The following is an 18,542-nucleotide window of genomic DNA, read 5'->3' on the forward strand; positions in this document are numbered from 1 at the left end:
TATCCCTCTCCTCCTATTCTCTCACTTCCCTGTCCCTATCCTTCCCACGGCTGTAGCATATACATTTTATCCTTCTTCAACAATTTTCTATAATATTTTTCTACACTGTTTTGTATTGGCAATACCAAACCTACTTCAAGCTAACAAAATATTTTTCATATAACAATTTCTTTGTCTCTTATCAGTTTCCATCTAGAATCCTTCCTAGTTTGTTAGTTTTCCCAGTCTAGTTTGTTCCGAAGTCTTAAGAAAACACATGAGAGTGATCACATGCGGAGTTCAAACCAACTGCAGAAAACTCATAAGTTAGAGGGAACTAGTGCCACTCGCTGCGCTCATGATCCAGTTCCTTCATCATCTCCTCGACATGGCGGTGCTCCGAGCGTCTTTGGCTCCTCCGCTCCCCTTCCACCTCCCTCTCTCTTATGTAGACTTGTAATCACGGATGCTCAGGCGGCGGTGGGTCGTGCATGAGGACAAGTGCTTCATAGCAGTAGAGACAAGAGAAGATAATTGATTTATTTTTAAGATCTTTTTTCTTATACCGTTGTAGAGATTTTTTTTTTTGCAAAAATATCAAAACAAACAGTTGTTTTTAAGAAACTAGATGTTGTTTGGTTTACGGAATATAATCTAAACGATAACAGTAATAATTCATACTTGATTACCAACGACAATAAATTTAAATAGTCCGATATCAATTTCTAATGTGATATTTAATTGCGGTCGGACTTAAACAAATATAATTTAACCGTTATTATACATTACAAATATATGAACTAAATGACACCTTACTTCACTACACTCTCTACCTTGAAATTTTGACAAAATTAAAAAGAAATCACATCTCAAACAACTTCTGGCACCAGGTCCCAAAATTTTAGCACTAAAAAAAACTAACTCCATGCGTCGAAGATTAGGCACACTCGGGATCACGGATCTTCCACCAGAGGCAGAGAGGCCCTCTGGCCCAGCGCCATGGCCACGCCCGCCGTGACGTCCCGATGAGCACCCATGTCGGCAGCGCCTTCGTTACACCGTCACAAAGTTCGGAAACCACACGAAAACCACCGGCCGAGAATTCTGCACCGAATCTTGACAACGTCATCTCGAGGGGCATGCCCTACTCGTGTGCATAAAGCTTGCGCAGGCCAGGATTCACCTCGCCCTTGCGCAGAACTGCATAAAACCCCACCCCATCTGCGGCGAGGGTTTTCCTCGAAGCCTCGGATCTCCGCCGAGAAAGCATCTCCAGGTGAGGTACAGTCTCTCGAGCTTGTTGTCGTGCCTCTTCCAGTCCTCGTAGTCTCACAATCTATCCGTAGGAAGGCTTGTTCCTTTTTTTTCTTAGCGTGTGAACGGCGTCGGCGATCGTGGGCCTGTGGAGTCAGTGGAAGGAGTAGGCGCGAAAACAGAGAATCTTGCACGGTTGCAGAGCTCTTGCATTTCTCGTGGATTTTAGAGGGGTTTCGGGCTTTTGCGAATCCGTGTTGTTGGCTTTCTTGATGAGTTCCGGTTTGTTCGTGTAGCGGGGTTTAGCCGTTCTTTGAATTTGAGACATTGAGATGCTGTTCCGATTTCTCGACCGCAGCCTTCGTTATTCCCTTATGGCATGAGGATTGATCTCAAGTGCAGGGGGATTTCTGGGAAGAAGAGGGAGTGGTTGAGCCATGGGCAACCTTCACGCCAAAGGTGCTGGAACGGGCGCCAAAGGTGCTGGTACGGACCGGTTTCTTTTTCCGGGGGTTAAAACTTACTGCTTTCCACATTGCGTCATACCATTGTGTTAATCATATCACCAGGAGCAGCAAACACTTCCATCTCGAATTCTCGGGACTCGATGTCCAATGCCGCCACACCTTCTCCAGTAGAGCAGGCAACCTTCAAGTGGGTCATTGATGGCTTTTCCTCCCTGCTTGACAAGGATCAAGGATGGACATACTCCAACGTATTTGAGCTCATGGGTGTAGAATGGTAAGGTTATATTTCTGTATCTCTGGTTAATCAATGTTCTCTTTGAGGGGGTAACTATTTCATTGTTAGCATAGTTTAAGCCAAGGGCTTACAATAGTTACAGCAAGACCAGCCGTCCTTTGGTCCGTACTCAACAACCAGACATCAGGTCAAACCTCCTCACACGCCTCAAACCCCTGGTCCAACACCCAAACATCGCGTGGCGCACACTATAAATTGAGATTCTGTTTTTTTTTTGCACGAATTCTTATATAATAGAGACGGGAGCAAAGCGACTCAACCATGCTATCCACGTCAGCCAAAAAAACTTCAGCCATTCGATTCTTGATTTGTGGTCCCTGGTGCAGCGAGGCCACAAGGGGGAAACGACCGGAGGCCTGGTTCTAGAGACTACACAACATATCGCGATGGCTCTATCTGACCTGAGGTCTATGTCTGGCTTGCTGGCCCGCACCTCTCTCGATCCCACATCGGACTCATCTCCTTCGATTCAGCAGAGGACAGCGCTCTGCCTCTCCACTACTTGACAGCCACGGATCCTTCCATCCCTCGCCTAGCGAACAGACCCGGCTGGCCATCCTCAACGCACCCCTCCCATTTTCCATTCGGATGTATGCGTGGGTGACCAGCACATCGAGGAGTTCCACAAGCACACATGAGGTATTCAAATTCTGTTTCTCTGTAGTTGCAGCTTGATACTTCAGTTGGAGGACCTGTTCTTGGGGTTCTTAGATTTTTCCCCTTTTTGCTTCGACACTTTAGGTTTTATCGCATTCGAGACAGTTTCAGTGGCACATAACAACTAATCACCAATTCACCATGGCGTCCTCCACCTATCCAGTCCGGTCCTCCTCGCCCTTCTCCTCCAACCCGCGCTCACAGCAGCGACCTCGCTCTCGGTGCTGCTGCTCTCAACGGCGTCGTGGTGGATTGTAGGTGTGGATGGGCAGCGCTTGAAGCCGGTGTGCACGAAGTGGGCTTTGCATTTGGAGCCCGCAGCCGCGGAGGGCCTAGCGCGGTGCGGCATGGCACGTCGAACATCACAGGACATGTGGCATCGATGGGATTCAACTATGTCAGGCTCACCTGACCGACCTACCTCCTCACCAACGTCGTGCTCGCTGGAGCGTGTCGGCGTGCAGGAGTGTGTTGTTTTGTAGTCCCTATTTTTAGTCCGTGGAAAAGCCAGACGCAAAGTGAAGTGTAGTTTTCTAGAAAAAAAGGTACATAACAAAGCTTCTGATCTTTATGCATTCTTTTGTTGTTGACATTTGATGTTTTTTTTATTTTTTCTCTCCACCGTCTCCTTCTCAAATTGATTTTGAAAGCCTAAAGCACAATGCATTAGTGTCGGCTACATATCCAAGAGTTGTCTCCAGCAAGAAATAGAGATAAACGAGTAGAAATAGGGAGAGAGATGCGGTGAAAAAACTAGAGAAAGAGAGATAAAGAGACACAAATAGAAAGAAAAATCGTTCTTCCCTTACATTTTACTGTTTCATCCCCAACTTTAGTTACTTATTTATGCAAGATGCTCCGTTCGATCAATCTTTTATGTTCCAGTATTTTCTTTTCCCTCTTTTTTTAGTTTTCATATCTTTAACAAGTGCTCATATGTGCAAGTGTCAGTTTATAGACCAGGAGAATTCGTTGTCGGTGCTTCAAAACATCTCTTTCTTTCATTATTTTTGCTGCCTAACCTTCCTCTTTTTTCCTATTCATCTGAAAAACATTGGTATATGCAGGCAAACAGTTCACAACTAACAAAAATTGTAGACTTCAATACTTGATAGCTCCAAATTTTAACCACTTTGGTTATGATGCGTCATTGATTGCTTTTGTTTGCAATCTTTTTTGATTCTCTTACAATCTTTATTGCGCTGTTGCAAGCTAATTATAATACAGAAAAAGCTCTTACATTATAGTGTTTATTCATTGAATCTAGCATCCTAATTTGTGCAATTGCTACCGATTACCTCCCCCCATGGAACGCATGATTTCTGTTTCCCATATACTTTAATATACAAAGGTTTTCTAAACACTACTACTCAGGGAGACTGAAGTTGTTGTGAAAATATGTGATCTTTCCAGAAATACCAATCAACTGAAAAACTTAATGCATTCATTTCTATGAAAGATCCTGTGAGGTCTCAACCATAGATTGGATTTAATTAAGCAAGCAAATAAAAAATGACTAAATGAACTATTTGTTGTTTCTTCCATTTCCCATCATTTATGTTTTGTTTCACTAATTTGTTTTTGTGTGTGTTTAATTTCATTATGGCTGGGAAGGCTTTTAACTGGGGCCATGATAGTGTTGTCCATTAGTGGAAGTGCTTATGTGAGTACCGCAGATGAAGTAAAGTTTTGGTGCGTGGTATTGAACTCTTGACTAATAAGTCTCTAGATTTGGTTCTAATTTCATTAGGGTGTACCCATTTAGCATTATGCTTAGTGCTCGATACAACAACAACTTGGTAACATGACCATTTTAGAGACGAATATGTAGAAGCATTAAATGGTAACATGATACCTTTTCCCTGAAGTTAGAAAACAAGAAACTTCATATTTACTACTTTACCCAACATATACACACTGAATAAACAAACGCTGCATATCGGAAAAGAAGAGAATAAACTCCTTAAAGATTAAACACAATCATAAGAAGCTCCAGATATTTTTGTTATGTTGATCTCCATTTTGTTACCTTTAAGACCGGTATTTTATTGCCTTAAAAATTTTGTATATATGGCTGATCCACTCTTATTATGTAGCTATAGAAACTCACTTTAAGTTTTCATTCAAGGTATCATTTTTTGTGGCCATTAAATCAATATTTCGTTCATTCAGTACATGTATATATATCCACTCACTCTCTACAAGCAGCAGTATTATAATATAACATCTAGGCTGCTCATTCTGCTATATTTATAGAATGAACTATTATACCACTACGTACTATTGCTGCTTCTATATATCTAGAGGTACGCTTTTTTAATATTGTAAACAAATTAATCAAAGACTCGCACGAGGTGCGAGCAAATTACTAGTAAGGTAAATAGTTCACATAAATAATATAAATATTTTATAGAGATAGCATAAAAACTCATCCAGCCACTGGACCACGTCCACACGCGCAGGCGCATGCATACAGATTCTATTTTATGGTAACTCTAATAATTATGACAGATCGTGAGAGTTTCCATTACATGTGCGCAAATTTTGGATGATATTTTCATTTCTACTGCATGCACGCAAAAATTGGATGGCTCCATAAATATAGGATCACTTCAACAACCATATAGCTAGACTCGTTAGAACAAGTTTATGATATATAATGATACTAATTATACTACACAGTAGGTATAATTATGTCACTGCATAAAAATCTATGCTCTGTTGCATGCGCACAAATTTAGGATGACAGAAATATGTGATGAAAGGAAATAAATTGACATGCGTGGAAACAAAAAATCTTATTTAAATATTTTATTTCCTCTATAAATATAGGATCATTCCAATAGACATGCAACTAGACTCGTTAGAACCAATTTATGATATATACTGGTACTAATTATGCTACACAATGTAGGTATTTATGCAATGTTGTATACTACGTAAAATGTGGTTCACTGGTGGACGCATCTTCATGTTCGAACGTAAAAACTTTCAGTTTTGAGCGTAAAAACTCGCAGTTATGAGCGTAAATACTGAAGCAATATAAAAGCTCTTGAAAACATCTTGATGTTGGCATATATATATACAAAGTGACAAAAATATGTATGCGACTGTATGTCGTCACTCCACTGGGAACATGCATTCGGGCGCGTCTCCCACCTGACGCATGCATGTGGTCCTATTTTTATGGCAGATCTAAAAATATGGCAACCATTAGGCACATGCATGTGGTTCCTATTTGTATGCAGATCAGAAAATTATGGCAGGTCGTGAGAGTTTTCATTGCATGACACAAATTTTGAATGGCATTTTCATTTCCACAGCATACACACAAAACTGGATGGCTGGTATCGCGCAAAGCATAAATTGTTATAGAAAGTTGCATAAATACATATATTGTACATAATTATTAATGAAGAAAATTCTAGTATGGGCTCAACCAACAGCCGCATGCATAATCATAGGATTGGACCTTTGGTCTATCACCCTAGATGATGAATAGATGTACCCTATATATATTAACTATATATATAATTTATATATCTAAAGCCCTAGGCTTCCAATAACTAGAGGAAGCTCAAGCTAGACGTGCCATCCGGTTGAGCCGGATCAGGTTCGAGCGTCTATAAAATAAGCCCCAGAGTGCTAGGGCTCAGTTTTTGACGCCCCACTCCGATGCACGAGCGACAGCGCCCACCCAGGCGCGTGCGACAACGATGGTTGTCCGAGAGCGTGCGGCGGACGCAGACCCCACGACTGCGGTTGCGGCGGTGATGGTTCCTCGATCCGGAGTCGCAGCGGTGGTTCCTAGATTCGGAGGCGCGGTGGCGGCGGCTCCCCTATCCAGAGGGCGAGCGGCGTCGGCCGTCGGGGCCCTGGGTCGGGCGAGCGGCGTGACGTTGGGGCGCCGAGGCAGGCGAGAGGCGGCAGCGCACCCGAGGTGGACGAGCAAGCGGCGACAATGTTCCCGAGACGGGCAAGCGATGGCTTCGCACCCCCTAGCCCGAGCGGTGGTGGCACCCCATAACCCACGAACGACGGTGGTGCTCCTCGACGTGCGAGACGGCGCCGCACGAGGTGCGATGATAGAGTGACGTTAACGGAAGGCGCGAGGTGCGCGTGGCGACCGTCGCGCGTGACATCCTCTGATCCGGCGCAGTTCAGGCGCCCCAAGTGATTACCTTCCTTCGATCTTGTGTCCTCGACGACATCCTCCTGCGATTACCTCCTCCAATCTTTATGCCATCTTTATGAACTATTTACGCTATTTTTATGAAACATTTATGCTATTTACGCAAAAAAAAAACAGAACCGCGATTTATGGCGTGTGTCTCACACGGGGTTAGGATGTTAGAACAGGGCTTTGATTGACGCACATGGGAAGGTTTGACCTGGTGTACACATGCGTGGGGTGTGGGTGGACGCGCTGGTGCGACGCAGGAGTGGTCGGCCAGGATTTCCTCTACCATTTGGAAGTCAAGGCTTTTATATCCTGAAAAACTTGATGACTGCATAAGTCTAGCCAATAACGAAATATGAAAATGGTTTTTTATAGGTTCCGTAAGAACTTTCAAAATGGAAAGTATGACCAGCAGTCATTCGTCACATGGACACGAACACGATCTAAGTGCTCTGTTTTGACAGGTATCTGAAACTGAATCCAAAGTACGAAGTCAGTAATGAGGAGTGTGTCTCTCTCAGGCTTGAACTGTCGCAGAGTTCAGTGAAACTCGACACTATCTTTGAGGCATCTTTCAAGTTCATGATATATGATCAGTTAATCGGAAAGCACAAGGTGCATCTAGGTAAAGTAGCAAATTATATCTTCCCGCTATTTACACTGTCAGATAAAACCTGCAGCAACAACGAACAACAAACTCATACATAATGTTTTTTCTCTCTCTGAGAATTGATTATAGTTGTATGCTCATCGACCCAAATGCTCATTTGTATCATAATGTGTTCCTGTCTCTCGTGAAATCTTATGGTGATTGAATACCTTTTTTCTGAAGGAAGTTTTTTTTTAATATTATTATTATGAATTTGCAGGTAACCACAGCTTCCAGACTGCAAGTACGAGCTCTGCCATCGCATTCATGTTACCTCTGAAAGCACTCAGACAATCCTCTAGATTTATTGTCAATAACAGCTGCGTATTTGGCATTGGCTTCATCAAAGTTGCCACTATCAAAGTTAACACGACGCTAGAAACACTGTTTGTCAGGAAGATGAACATCTTCAACGAGGCCAAAGTTTACACTTGGAAAATCGAGGATTTCTCTGCTCTGAAGAACCCGTCCCACTCACCGGAGTTTGAGATCGCTGGATACACATGGTGATAAATAATCTTTTCAGCTTGCAGTACTTGACATGTACTCCACATGACTGAACGTTGATATCATAATCTGAACTTCCTTGCAATGCTAAGAGTGGTTCTGAACCACATCGGTTTTGAAAATTTTACTTGAAACACAATTATAGCAGTCCTGCACGTCGTCAACCTGATTGTGTGACCCTGACCAATTTGCAGGATTATCTCTTTGAATCCATCCTACGATGGTAACAGCCTGTCCTTATTCCTGAAAATGAAGAAGACAAACGACGTCCCCAAAGGCTCTGGGAGCCTGGTCGAGTTCGCTTTATCCATCAAAGACCAGGAAAACGGCAAGGACAGGAAATATCCAGGTTCGAGATTCAGCGGAAACTTGCTTGATGGACTGGTCAGTCTGGATGCTAGATTATCATGGCATGTTCTCAATTTTTTTTTTGTTGTTGTTGGGAAATGCAGGCAGGTGCCAGTTCTCGAGCAAACACCATCGCTGGGGATGGAAGAAGTTCATCTCGCTGGAGGACTTCAAGGACTCGTCAAAGGGTTATCTCATCAAGGGCAAGTGCTGCATCGAGGCTGAGGTCGCAATCAGTGGCTCTTCGAAGACGGAGTACTCTATGTAATTTGATTTGTGAGAGCTCATGATTAGTGTTTATTCTCGCTAGAACCAACTATATAGCGTGTTCCATATGTATTAGCATGCCATCGAGACTCTAGCTTGCTCTATAGATATCTCGACGTATCCGCTCTTCAAGCTTCGTTCTGTCGAGTTGAATGTGGTCTAATAAGTGAATATATGCAAACTGGGATCTTATTATTTTAGGCTATTCTGGCAATCTATCTTGATTGCGACGAATGATTTCACAGCAGTTCTTTTTTTTCTCTATCTAATTTTTGCTGTCGAGTCTTATTAGTTATGCTCTTCTTGCGAACAGTAGTTTTTTTTGTCTAAAATGTTATTCGTTTTAACTCTTGTTTTCTATATTTATGTTCAAATGGATGATAATGAATATAGACACATATATAAAACAAATATATTAATTATTGTATGAATCAACTAAAAAGCTAAAGCGAATCTTATTTGGGATGGATGGAGTATTAAGGAAATAATAATTTTATGTAGCCGATGGGGTTGCCCAAACACTACAGCAGGTTGCACAAAGAGCGCGTGACAAAAAAAGTCAAGGGGGCCAACGATGCTATATCCAAATCCCAATGCTTGTAGCAGCAAATGCCCAGCAGAAGCAAGAAATTTCGCATCCAAATGCACTTTCCGAGCCAATCTTAGAGCTTCTAGAAAAATGCGGACATTCCTTAAAAATGCAGAGGTTCTAAAGCATCCCAAGGGTTTTGGTTGGAGGTTAAGAAAACTTGTCTAGGCCAAATTTTAGATCCCTGAAAACGCCAGAAAGCATCCAAAAGGTGTGTTTGGTTGGAGGCTGAGAAAACTTACCTGGGCCAAATAAGTATCCGGCAGGAGTTTATAGAAACGACGGAAAAGAAAATTACACTCTTTAATATTAGGTGTTTCTAGAAACGGAAGGCCGACCGCAGGCATCCCTTGGCAGGGTGAACAAATGTTTTTGCTTCCCTACAATAAAATCTGATAGGAGCTAACAAAAAAACTTTGCAGGAACAACGTGAAAGCAATTAACGCCCAATCACCTGTATATTTAGGTTCTAAAGTCTTAGTTTACATCTCACAACATGCTGTCATGCTGACAGGGCGTTTCTTATTGGTGCGCCACAACCTTTGGCAGTCATACCCACATCATGTCACCAGGAAGTACCCCAAACAAAGCATCACACTCAAACCTCACTCATACACCGCATATCACCACGTTCAGGATATCGTTTACAACCAAACAATCAAACCAGGGACACAGCAACTGCAGCTCCATCAGCCCTCATTCAGACAGGGCCTTCACAGCTTCACGCCAGGAACATGAACCCACTCCAGCTGCACCACAATCAGGCCACTCTCGACCTTCCTCAGCTTCAGAATCAAGTCCTGGACCACCTTGCCATCCTTCCACTGAACATGGCTCTCGCCGCCAAGGTAGTTTACTCCGACAGGGTAGATCGTCTTGATCCTTGTCCCATCAGAGGCGTGCTTCAGGTCCAGCTTCGCAGCATCGTAGATGTCAGTAATGTTGATCTCAGCAACACCCATGCTGTCGTCTGCTGTGAACTTGTCTTCATCAAAAACTTCCTGTGTGGCATTAGCGGAGCAATTCAGAAATCAAGAGTCGGTTTTCCTGGTTGTTTCGTAGTTAGAAATACATGCGGTCAATTTGTTCGTATTTGTGGCGGCGATATCAGCGGACCAATGGCAGACATGGTTCCATACCATCCATATTTCTGCCAGGAACAAATTATGCTCAGGTTAAAAAACGTTGATCTGATAAATTAAGTATTTTGTAACACATCACCGTGGTAAACCTTTTAACCAGCATATAGCTTTATACAGTATTTTCATAAGTCTATATCTATATAGTTCTCCGACAGCAAACATGATGAAACCAATTGAGACAGCAAACTTACAAGGTGCACTGGCTTCGTAGGATTTGTTACTGAGAGCTGCAGTACTTCGTTTCACACTGGATTGGGGTTCTTCTTCTGGACACTAGTCTTCACCTTCTGTAGCAACAGCAAAAGAAAACTTCCATAACGTAAACACCGAGAACAGAAAGCCATAAACCCAATGGGTATCCATGACGTTTGAACTGAAGTCAACCGAATAAAATAGAACAAGAGCTTTCAAAATCCTAGAAAAATGTTTAGTTATGCAATTCTGCAACACTCGAGATAAGTGGTTGACCTGACACCACACAAGCCAATCATACAGAAACTTAAAACTGCATAATACTGAAATCCTTGGGCTTGGGGTAACACTAAGAAAAAGTCAAATTAGTAGGAAAATAGAAGACTGGTAAGTAATTCAGTCCGCAAAATACTATTTTTACCCTAGAATCATTATGCAGATCACAGAGATACTGCTAAGTACAGGTTGATTCATATTGAAGTTTCGCAAACTTGTGCAGGGCCAGTCCCTAGTTCAGAAGAAATGTTATCAGCAGCTATTATTTCTTATTTTATTCAAGGTGAAGCTGTTACGGGGTGTGGTGCTCTGCCGCTCAGTTCAACGTTCTCCAAAGGTGCAGTATAGCCCTGACGCATTGGTTAAGCAAATTCATGAGCAAGCTAGAACTGCTGTCAGTCAGGAACTTATTTGTGGCTTGGCAATTCATTGTCAGGATTTTGGTCTCCCCGCATCGAGGTCAGCGGCTGGTCGGATAAGCCCATGGACCACTCGCCATCCAATCCACAGACCACTGGCCGTAAAAAACGGTAACAGGATCCTAAGATGGGGAGGCAACACGGGCAGATTCGCAGCTCATAGAAGACGACAGAGACAGAGGAGACGAGCACCTAGACCTAGGACTAGGAGATCAGGGAAGATCAACAGTAATCCCGACAACCCGATTCCCCCTCGCACCGCGGCGCTGACCGTGGACCACGCACGGCACGGGTCGTCAACTGCGAACGAGTCCCCGTCGATCGCGGAGGTCCAGCCAGGCAATGCTGCGGGGGAAAAAAAGGAGACCAGATGGCAGAGGAAGAGGGAGAAGGCGAGCGGAGCGGGGATGGTCGGATGGACATGGACCTGAGCGCCGTACTGGAGGACGACGTAGGGGTCGCTGGTGTGGGTGAGCGGGTCGGCGATGACCAGGTTGTTGCCCCGCACCACGCGGACGTTGAGCTTCCCGATCACCTCCTCCTTGGACGCCGACGCCATTGTTCGGGTGTGGGTTTGGTGGGAGCGAGCTGCGGGTTGGTGGGGACAAGCCGAGGCGGAGGCTCCGACACGAGAGGGAGGGGAGGTGTGGTCTGCTCACCTCACCGGGGGATGCGGCCAACGGCTCGCAGCCGGCGCCGGGTTTTAGGCTATCTGCACTCATACTACTCTAAATTTATACTCTACTAGTCGGTTACCCGTGCGTTGCGACGGCTCACAACAACACCCACGTAAACTATCCACAAAAAGATCTTAATATTTTTATTGATTGTCTCCGCTCTCCGCATAATATATTTTTTATTTGACTAACTGATGTTGTTGTTTACTCCACCCAATATGTCTTGGTACAACACGGCTAATTAATAGAGCGATTAGAAGAGAGTTCACAACAACTGACTGAACAAACATATATTATAGAATGACATAATTCCACCATAGTAGTCTTTGCTGATACAGCTGTTACAACCTACAAACAGGCAAAAAATAATAAATAATTTGAAGAAAGCATTTTATTTTTATCCTTACTGACCGAGTAGAAAAGATAATGGAGTGGCACCTTTCCCCATGCATATTAAATTTTGGGCTTCATGGTATGCAGCATCCAACTTATTGTTCCCATATTATTTTGTTATCTCCAACAAATAAGAAAAGATAAGCACCAATAGTAAGTTGCAGTGCTGGACAAGGATAACGGAGTGGCTCCTAATTTTACTTCACATATCACTATCAGTAAAGTTAGATGAAAAAGGGATATGTGATGGAGAATTGTATTAGCATGTAAAGTATAAAGATGCCAGCAGGATGGCGCGCAGTAATTGAGAGACACTGGAACTTGGCAAATATATGAGAGCTTAAGCATACGAGAACAAGAAACCAACCTGAAGTATAGAACCCTGTCGCCACAACCGTCGGCATGAGCTTTAGTGGCACCGGTGACTGAGCAAGATGCTGTCGCTTCTTTCCATCGCCATCGAAGCTCCCCACTACGATCTGCACAATACAGAGAATAATTGTGGTCGCTGATCACAGTGCAGTCGGAGGAAGACAATTGAATGGCGTTGAAAGGAAATTTGGAGATGTAGTCGACGACAACGCTTTGTAAATGCTACCACGATATGAATGAAATCAAGAAGGTACAAATTTTCTACCAGTAAGATCTAGAAAACAACATCAGACCTGTACCGATGAATCAACTGTCAGAAGTCCGGCAACACTACCACCCAAGTGTCAGGACACGACCATCTGGGCCTGGTAGCGAAACGCCTAGCCGCCTGTTAAACCGTGATGGCCACCGTTCTTTGACAGAAGAAATGAACTGAACAGAGACAATATTTCAAAACAACCATGTTCAGGAATTCAGGAATCGTGAGACAAGATTTCGATTTTCATCATCACCTATTACGTAGTACAAATACCAGTGACAATGATGACTCATAGTATAGACAACAAACATCAATAAGATCGCTCTTCTGAATCACTATACCTGGACCTCATATGTCACCATTCCACCTGAAGTAGCAGAAAATGAATATACTATCCTCGTCAACAAAATTATCTATTCTATACCATAATCTTCTGCGTTCATGTTTACTCTACATCTCAACTCTATACCAACTATCACATATTATATTATTTTTCCCCATTCAATCGCTTGCATGCGGCCGCGTCAGCTGCTGCCCTCTACGTCTATACTGCCGCGTATCAGGAGTGGTGGGGCCTAGGTTGCATGCAACGGCGCGCGTGTGCATATAGAGTAGAATCCGTACAACGCTGGCTATAGCGTTTCTCTGTCCTCCCCCTTATTTTGCCGTTGCTCACCAGTCTCCCGCTGCAGCAGTTTTTGATACGCTAAAACTGCCCCGTGGCAGTAGCGTTCGCCGTGCAGTCACCGAGTGCGGCTAGCCTTATAGGCGTCGCGGCCTGCCTGATGGATAATTTTGCAGAAGACTTTTTTTTGTGTGCTCCAAAGATAATTACAAGAACTAGTTTATCAACCATATTTTTCTAAGAAAATTTTATTTTAAAGGAAAATTAGTTTATTTTTCTTAAGAAAATGAAAAAAAATCTTTAGAAAAATAAAATTGTCAAACTAGATCTAAGAAAAGCATCCTAGATTTGCGGTATAGCATATGGAAACAAAATTGAAGTTAAAAAAACTCACCCTCTCAACTTGAGAACCTATACTCACACCTGTGATTTTCTATGAGAAAATCAGCCGGTAGAACATGAGATTGATAAAGTACGCATCAGTATAGTTGCTGACGGTGAATACAACGCTCACCGATGCATAAATAAATGTGGCTTAAGCGTTATGTCCCTATTTTAAAATGACATGGCAGTTTTACCATTGTTTTTTAAAAACTTTGTGATTTTGCCTCTGTGGTTTTAAAACGGAGAGAGAGTTTGCTCTTACCGTGTTAACTCTAACTAACAGTGTTAACTTTGGGATAAAAGATCAAGTTTGCCCGTTTGATTTTACCCGTGTTTTATTTTGTTCTCTGTGTTTTTACCCCTGTTTTTTAGTTTTGATACAAATTGGACAACTCAATCAGTATAAAACACAATAGTTTCTATCCATAGAATGTCACAGAGAAAAACGAGAATGAAGCTCTGTATTCTTTATTGATCATTGCGTATATATTTATACATCTCAAACGGTCGTGAAGAAGTATGTTCCGAGGAACTGGCGATCTTCATTAATGGATGAGATCACTTCATGTCATCAACCCTTAACAACCTCTTGATCGAGTCCATGTCTTGATGTGATCATCATGGAGTACTTCAATCATCATACCCATGGATCCATCACGCTAAAATCATCCTCTAAAAACCCTATAGGAAAATATGTGATATAGTACGTGCCTATGTTGATATTGTTTCATTAAAAGCTTTATATGAGAAAATTTTATAGAGGAAAACTCGAAAACTCACATAAAGAAAAGAGTATAATGTTGATCAGGTCATATATTGGAGAGGCATACTCCCACCATTTTCTACAAGTCTCTAAGTAGTTTCATTTTAATTCTCTCAACATATTTGATAATATTGAGTAAGACTTAGTTTACGGTGTATTTATTTTCCCATTTTTTAACACATGATGATATAATAACTTTTGGGGGCAATATGCTTTGTAACATTGCTCTTAATATAACATGTCTCCATCTGAACAACACATGCATCATTGTCTTCATAAATAATGGTCAAAGACTCACTGGAACCAATGCCACAAAATTATAGTATGTGGTTTATCATTATGTGAAGCCAAAGCCATTTATGTGGGACTTCATATAATCAACATGATTATTTATTAGAATGATCGGCTGGAAATGGCGATAGATATCTTTATCAAAGATATCCTCCAATGGAACCTTTTTCACACATTGAGAATATAAAGTTTATCTGTGATATGGCTTTTTAGGGACCAAGGAAATGCGAAGGTCTTAGTTTCTTTTATAAAAGATATCAAGATCTATCAAATAAAAGCAAAACCTCATTTTCTTTATAAAAGATACTAAGATCTCTTATGCCCTTAAGATATCGAAAGTTATCCCTTAACCCCAACCGTGATCCTTTGGAGGGAGTAACACTACACCTCTGCAAGTAGATTCATTACAAATGCATTGTTCAGTCTAGTACTATTTGCAAGATATATAAGCGTACCAAAAGCATTGATATATAAGACAATGCATATCTCATCTCCATCTTTTCAATGTTAAAAAGGAATCTCTCTGTGTCTAGAGGTCTGACTTTAGATGGATAAACATATTCATATGTGGAGGGAAGACATGGGCATCCATGATTTCCATAATGAGTTAGCGATTATCCCTAGATAACCTCGCAAAATAGCTAGCAAATCGTTAAAAATTGGAGCCAATGTGTTGAGAATAGACATAGGGATGGAAGAGAGCAATGATGAGTTGCTCACTCCCACGAACAAAACTGGAGCATGTGATCCGTCTGCTTGAATGAAAGGACAAAACTCCAAGAGTTGGGGAAGAGACAAGCAGAGAGTTTCACTGGTACGAGGGGAAAAGAAAATGTCAACCTAACGTCAACTGGCTCTGTTAATAAATTTATACTCTCTATATATCTAGATTATAAGTCATTCTAGATAAGATTTGAGCCAAACTTGTAAAACTTTGAGTACAAATAACCGTTTGTTATTTAGTTTTGAAATCTAATAGTTATATGCACCGATTTATCCTAAAAAAGGTACTTTTACAAAAAAAAATGCATTAAGAATTTATTTGCATTTTAACTAAAAAATATTGTTCGAAGCTATATTTTGAAGACCGTGTCGTTTTGCTAAACGACTTATAATTTAGACCTAGATGGAGTATATAAAAAAGGGACTTCATATATTTAACGTTGTGAATGCGTTATATAAGTTCATGTGGTGAAAGACGTTGAGGATGTTTAAAAAATTTCACTCTATTTTTCATAATTGACTAGCATATAGCTTATGTTAATGCTACGATCGCGGGGAAGGGGGAGAGGGGTCGACGACTGCGTGATGTCGAGAGATAAGTTGGCGACAGCGGCACAAGTGAGGGGAAGGGATGGGGGGGGGGACGCAGGAGCTGAGGACGGGAAAGTCGTAGGAGAGGGTTATGGGAGAGATGATGGATGGTCTAAATAATATTGTGTATTGAATTTGAGTAGATAATGGAGATGAGTTATTCAGTAATCTAAATCATTGTTTTGATGATGTGTTAAGTCTGGCTGTAATTTGTTTGGTGGATTTAGTGTAGGTTATGTGTGAGGGTGATTTGATTAGGTGGATTTTTTGCAGGATTTAAGCTGGTAGATTATATAGTGGTATAGATATAGTAAGTGAAAGTGGAATATGTAGACATAAAAAAATTATTTAATTATCTAAATGTTGCTTATTACAGCATAAAGCTTTCATGTATATATAATTATACTAAAATCTAAAAGTTTGATAAGTGTCCAAATATATTTACCGGACTAGGACTATTTTTTCCGTCTTCTTTCCTTCTGTCCGTATGTTGTACTGCACAAAGAAAGAGACAAAATTCCAAGGGTTAGGGATCTAAATCTCTATATTTAGGATCTAAATCAAAATTAAATCTCCGCGTACAGGTTAGAGTGCAGTCTGTTCACTTACGTACAGTTTCCAAGGAGTAGGAGAGAATTGTACCTGCATGCCGTGGAGCAGATGTGATCCTCGCCGGTGCTTGCACTTGCCGCTCGCTCAGAGTTCACTCTGGCATAGGGAGTATGCATTCTCGCTTAGGCACAGGGGAGTTCGCTCGCGCACAGGGAGACCGCTCGGACTTCGTGGCGCAAATGACCTTGTCGCTTGGTTAGTGGTCACTCAAAGGCCTCGCGCATTGATGAAGCAGCGGCGACGGGTGCGTCGGGTTGGGGGCGGGTTGGAGCGGCGAGACTCGAGAGTATAGGTGTACATTTGGGCCGGGCCTGGTGGGCCGGCCCGAAGCGCGGAAAAAAAAACACGGCCCAGGCACGGTACGGCCCGAAATAATTTAGTGCCGGGCCGGCACGGCCCGTTATATCGGGCCGGGTTTGGGCCGAGGTCACGGCCTATGGGCGGGCATGAGCACGGCCCGTTTAAGTCAGGCACGAAATGGCCCATATAGAGGCACGAAAAGGCTCATATATTTATTAAAACCACACTTCATCCCACACTTTCATATACTTGATAAATAACACAAAACTAGAGATAATGCTAGTTAGATGTTTTTTGTAGCTTTGAATTAGAGTGTGTGATGTAATTTTGCTTTTGTTATGAATATTAGACAATAAACTGAACTTACGAACTTTGTATAGAGCTGATTATACTCTTTTTCCTTCTAACAAAATGATTTATAAACGAGGTAGTCATTGCATAGCTGTGGTAACTTTAATACAAATACTAAGTTTGATTTTGTTCAAATTTATTTGTCTTATCTTTTATTTGTTTTATTATTATTTTTTTGAATTTAGGGCTCTAATGTGAATTTTGGGCCAAAAACTGAATGTCGGGCCTAAAATTGAATTTCGGGCCGTAATGTGAATTTCGGGCTTTTATAATTTCGGGCCGCCCGAAATGAGCCCGGCACGTTTAAGCAATTACGGGTCGGGCCGTGGGCCGAGGGCTAGGCCCATGGGCCGGCCCGGCACGGCCCGAAATTCAAACGGGTCGGGCCGGCCCGAAATTCAAATATTACGGGCCTTTTTGGGCTTGGGCCGGACCGGACCGGGCGGCCCGAATGTACACCTATACTCGAGAGTGATGGAACAAAATAGTGGTGTGTGATTGGATTTGGCTTAAAAATGGCGGGCGGCTGGTTTCGGGACTTACGGTTGTGTTGCTACATTTAGGAACAAAATAGGGTTACATAAAACTTAGTGAATTTAGAAATTTATTTAAGGAACTGTTGGAGCCTCTTTTTTTTGTTAATATTCATCTAAACCAAAATATAGGGTGTGCTTTCAGGAACTAGTGGAGATGCTCTTAGGTATTTTTTGATGATGTGACAAGAGAGTTAAAAGAAAAAAGAAAAAGTTTTATCTTGAGGGAGATACTTACATATATATGCTAGCATTTTTAATATTCTATAGAGAGTAAAAAAACAATCCATGATATTTATACTTTGAGATAATTGTATCTTATATAATTTCATATGACATGATAATGTTGGATATTGTGACGGGATGCAATAGATTCAGAATAACCTTAGTTGGCGTAAAGGCAAAAGAAACTACCAACCTAAAGTCAACCGACTCTATTAATAAACT

General features: G+C 42.0%; 2 protein-coding genes across 6 annotated transcripts; one reads left to right on the top strand and one right to left on the bottom strand.

Annotated features, from left to right (window-relative positions):
* Nucleotides 1-923: 923 nt before the first annotated feature.
* Nucleotides 924-8,863, top strand: LOC100193259 (MATH domain containing protein). Of its 5 annotated transcripts, none has more exons than XM_008652664.3 (7): nt 924-1,260; nt 1,636-1,719; nt 1,803-1,974; nt 7,297-7,457; nt 7,702-7,987; nt 8,183-8,337; nt 8,441-8,863. In XM_008652664.3, exons 2-7 carry the CDS (start codon nt 1,671-1,673, stop codon nt 8,602-8,604), a joined length of 987 nt encoding a protein of 328 aa, XP_008650886.1. In that variant the 5' UTR covers nt 924-1,260; nt 1,636-1,670; the 3' UTR covers nt 8,605-8,863. The 5 variants fall into 5 exon arrangements, 4 of the variants coding, with proteins under 4 accessions (XP_008650886.1, XP_008650887.1, XP_008650888.1 ...); XM_008652665.4 differs by having other exon boundaries at nt 1,636-1,713; XM_008652666.4 differs by having other exon boundaries at nt 924-1,255; nt 1,636-1,713.
* A 759-nt stretch (nt 8,864-9,622) lies between these two features.
* Nucleotides 9,623-11,906, bottom strand: LOC100277892 (GTPase activating protein 1). Its single transcript, XM_008654870.4, is given in 3 exon segments — nt 9,623-10,193; nt 10,526-10,621; nt 11,649-11,906. Coding segments are annotated over 3 exon segments (516 nt in total). The 5' UTR covers nt 11,781-11,906; the 3' UTR covers nt 9,623-9,905.
* Between the last annotated feature and the right edge of the window lie 6,636 nt (nt 11,907-18,542).

Source organism: Zea mays, chromosome 7 (assembly GCF_902167145.1).
Source record: "Zea mays cultivar B73 chromosome 7, Zm-B73-REFERENCE-NAM-5.0, whole genome shotgun sequence".
NCBI classification, from domain to species: Eukaryota; Viridiplantae; Streptophyta; class Magnoliopsida; order Poales; family Poaceae; genus Zea; species Zea mays.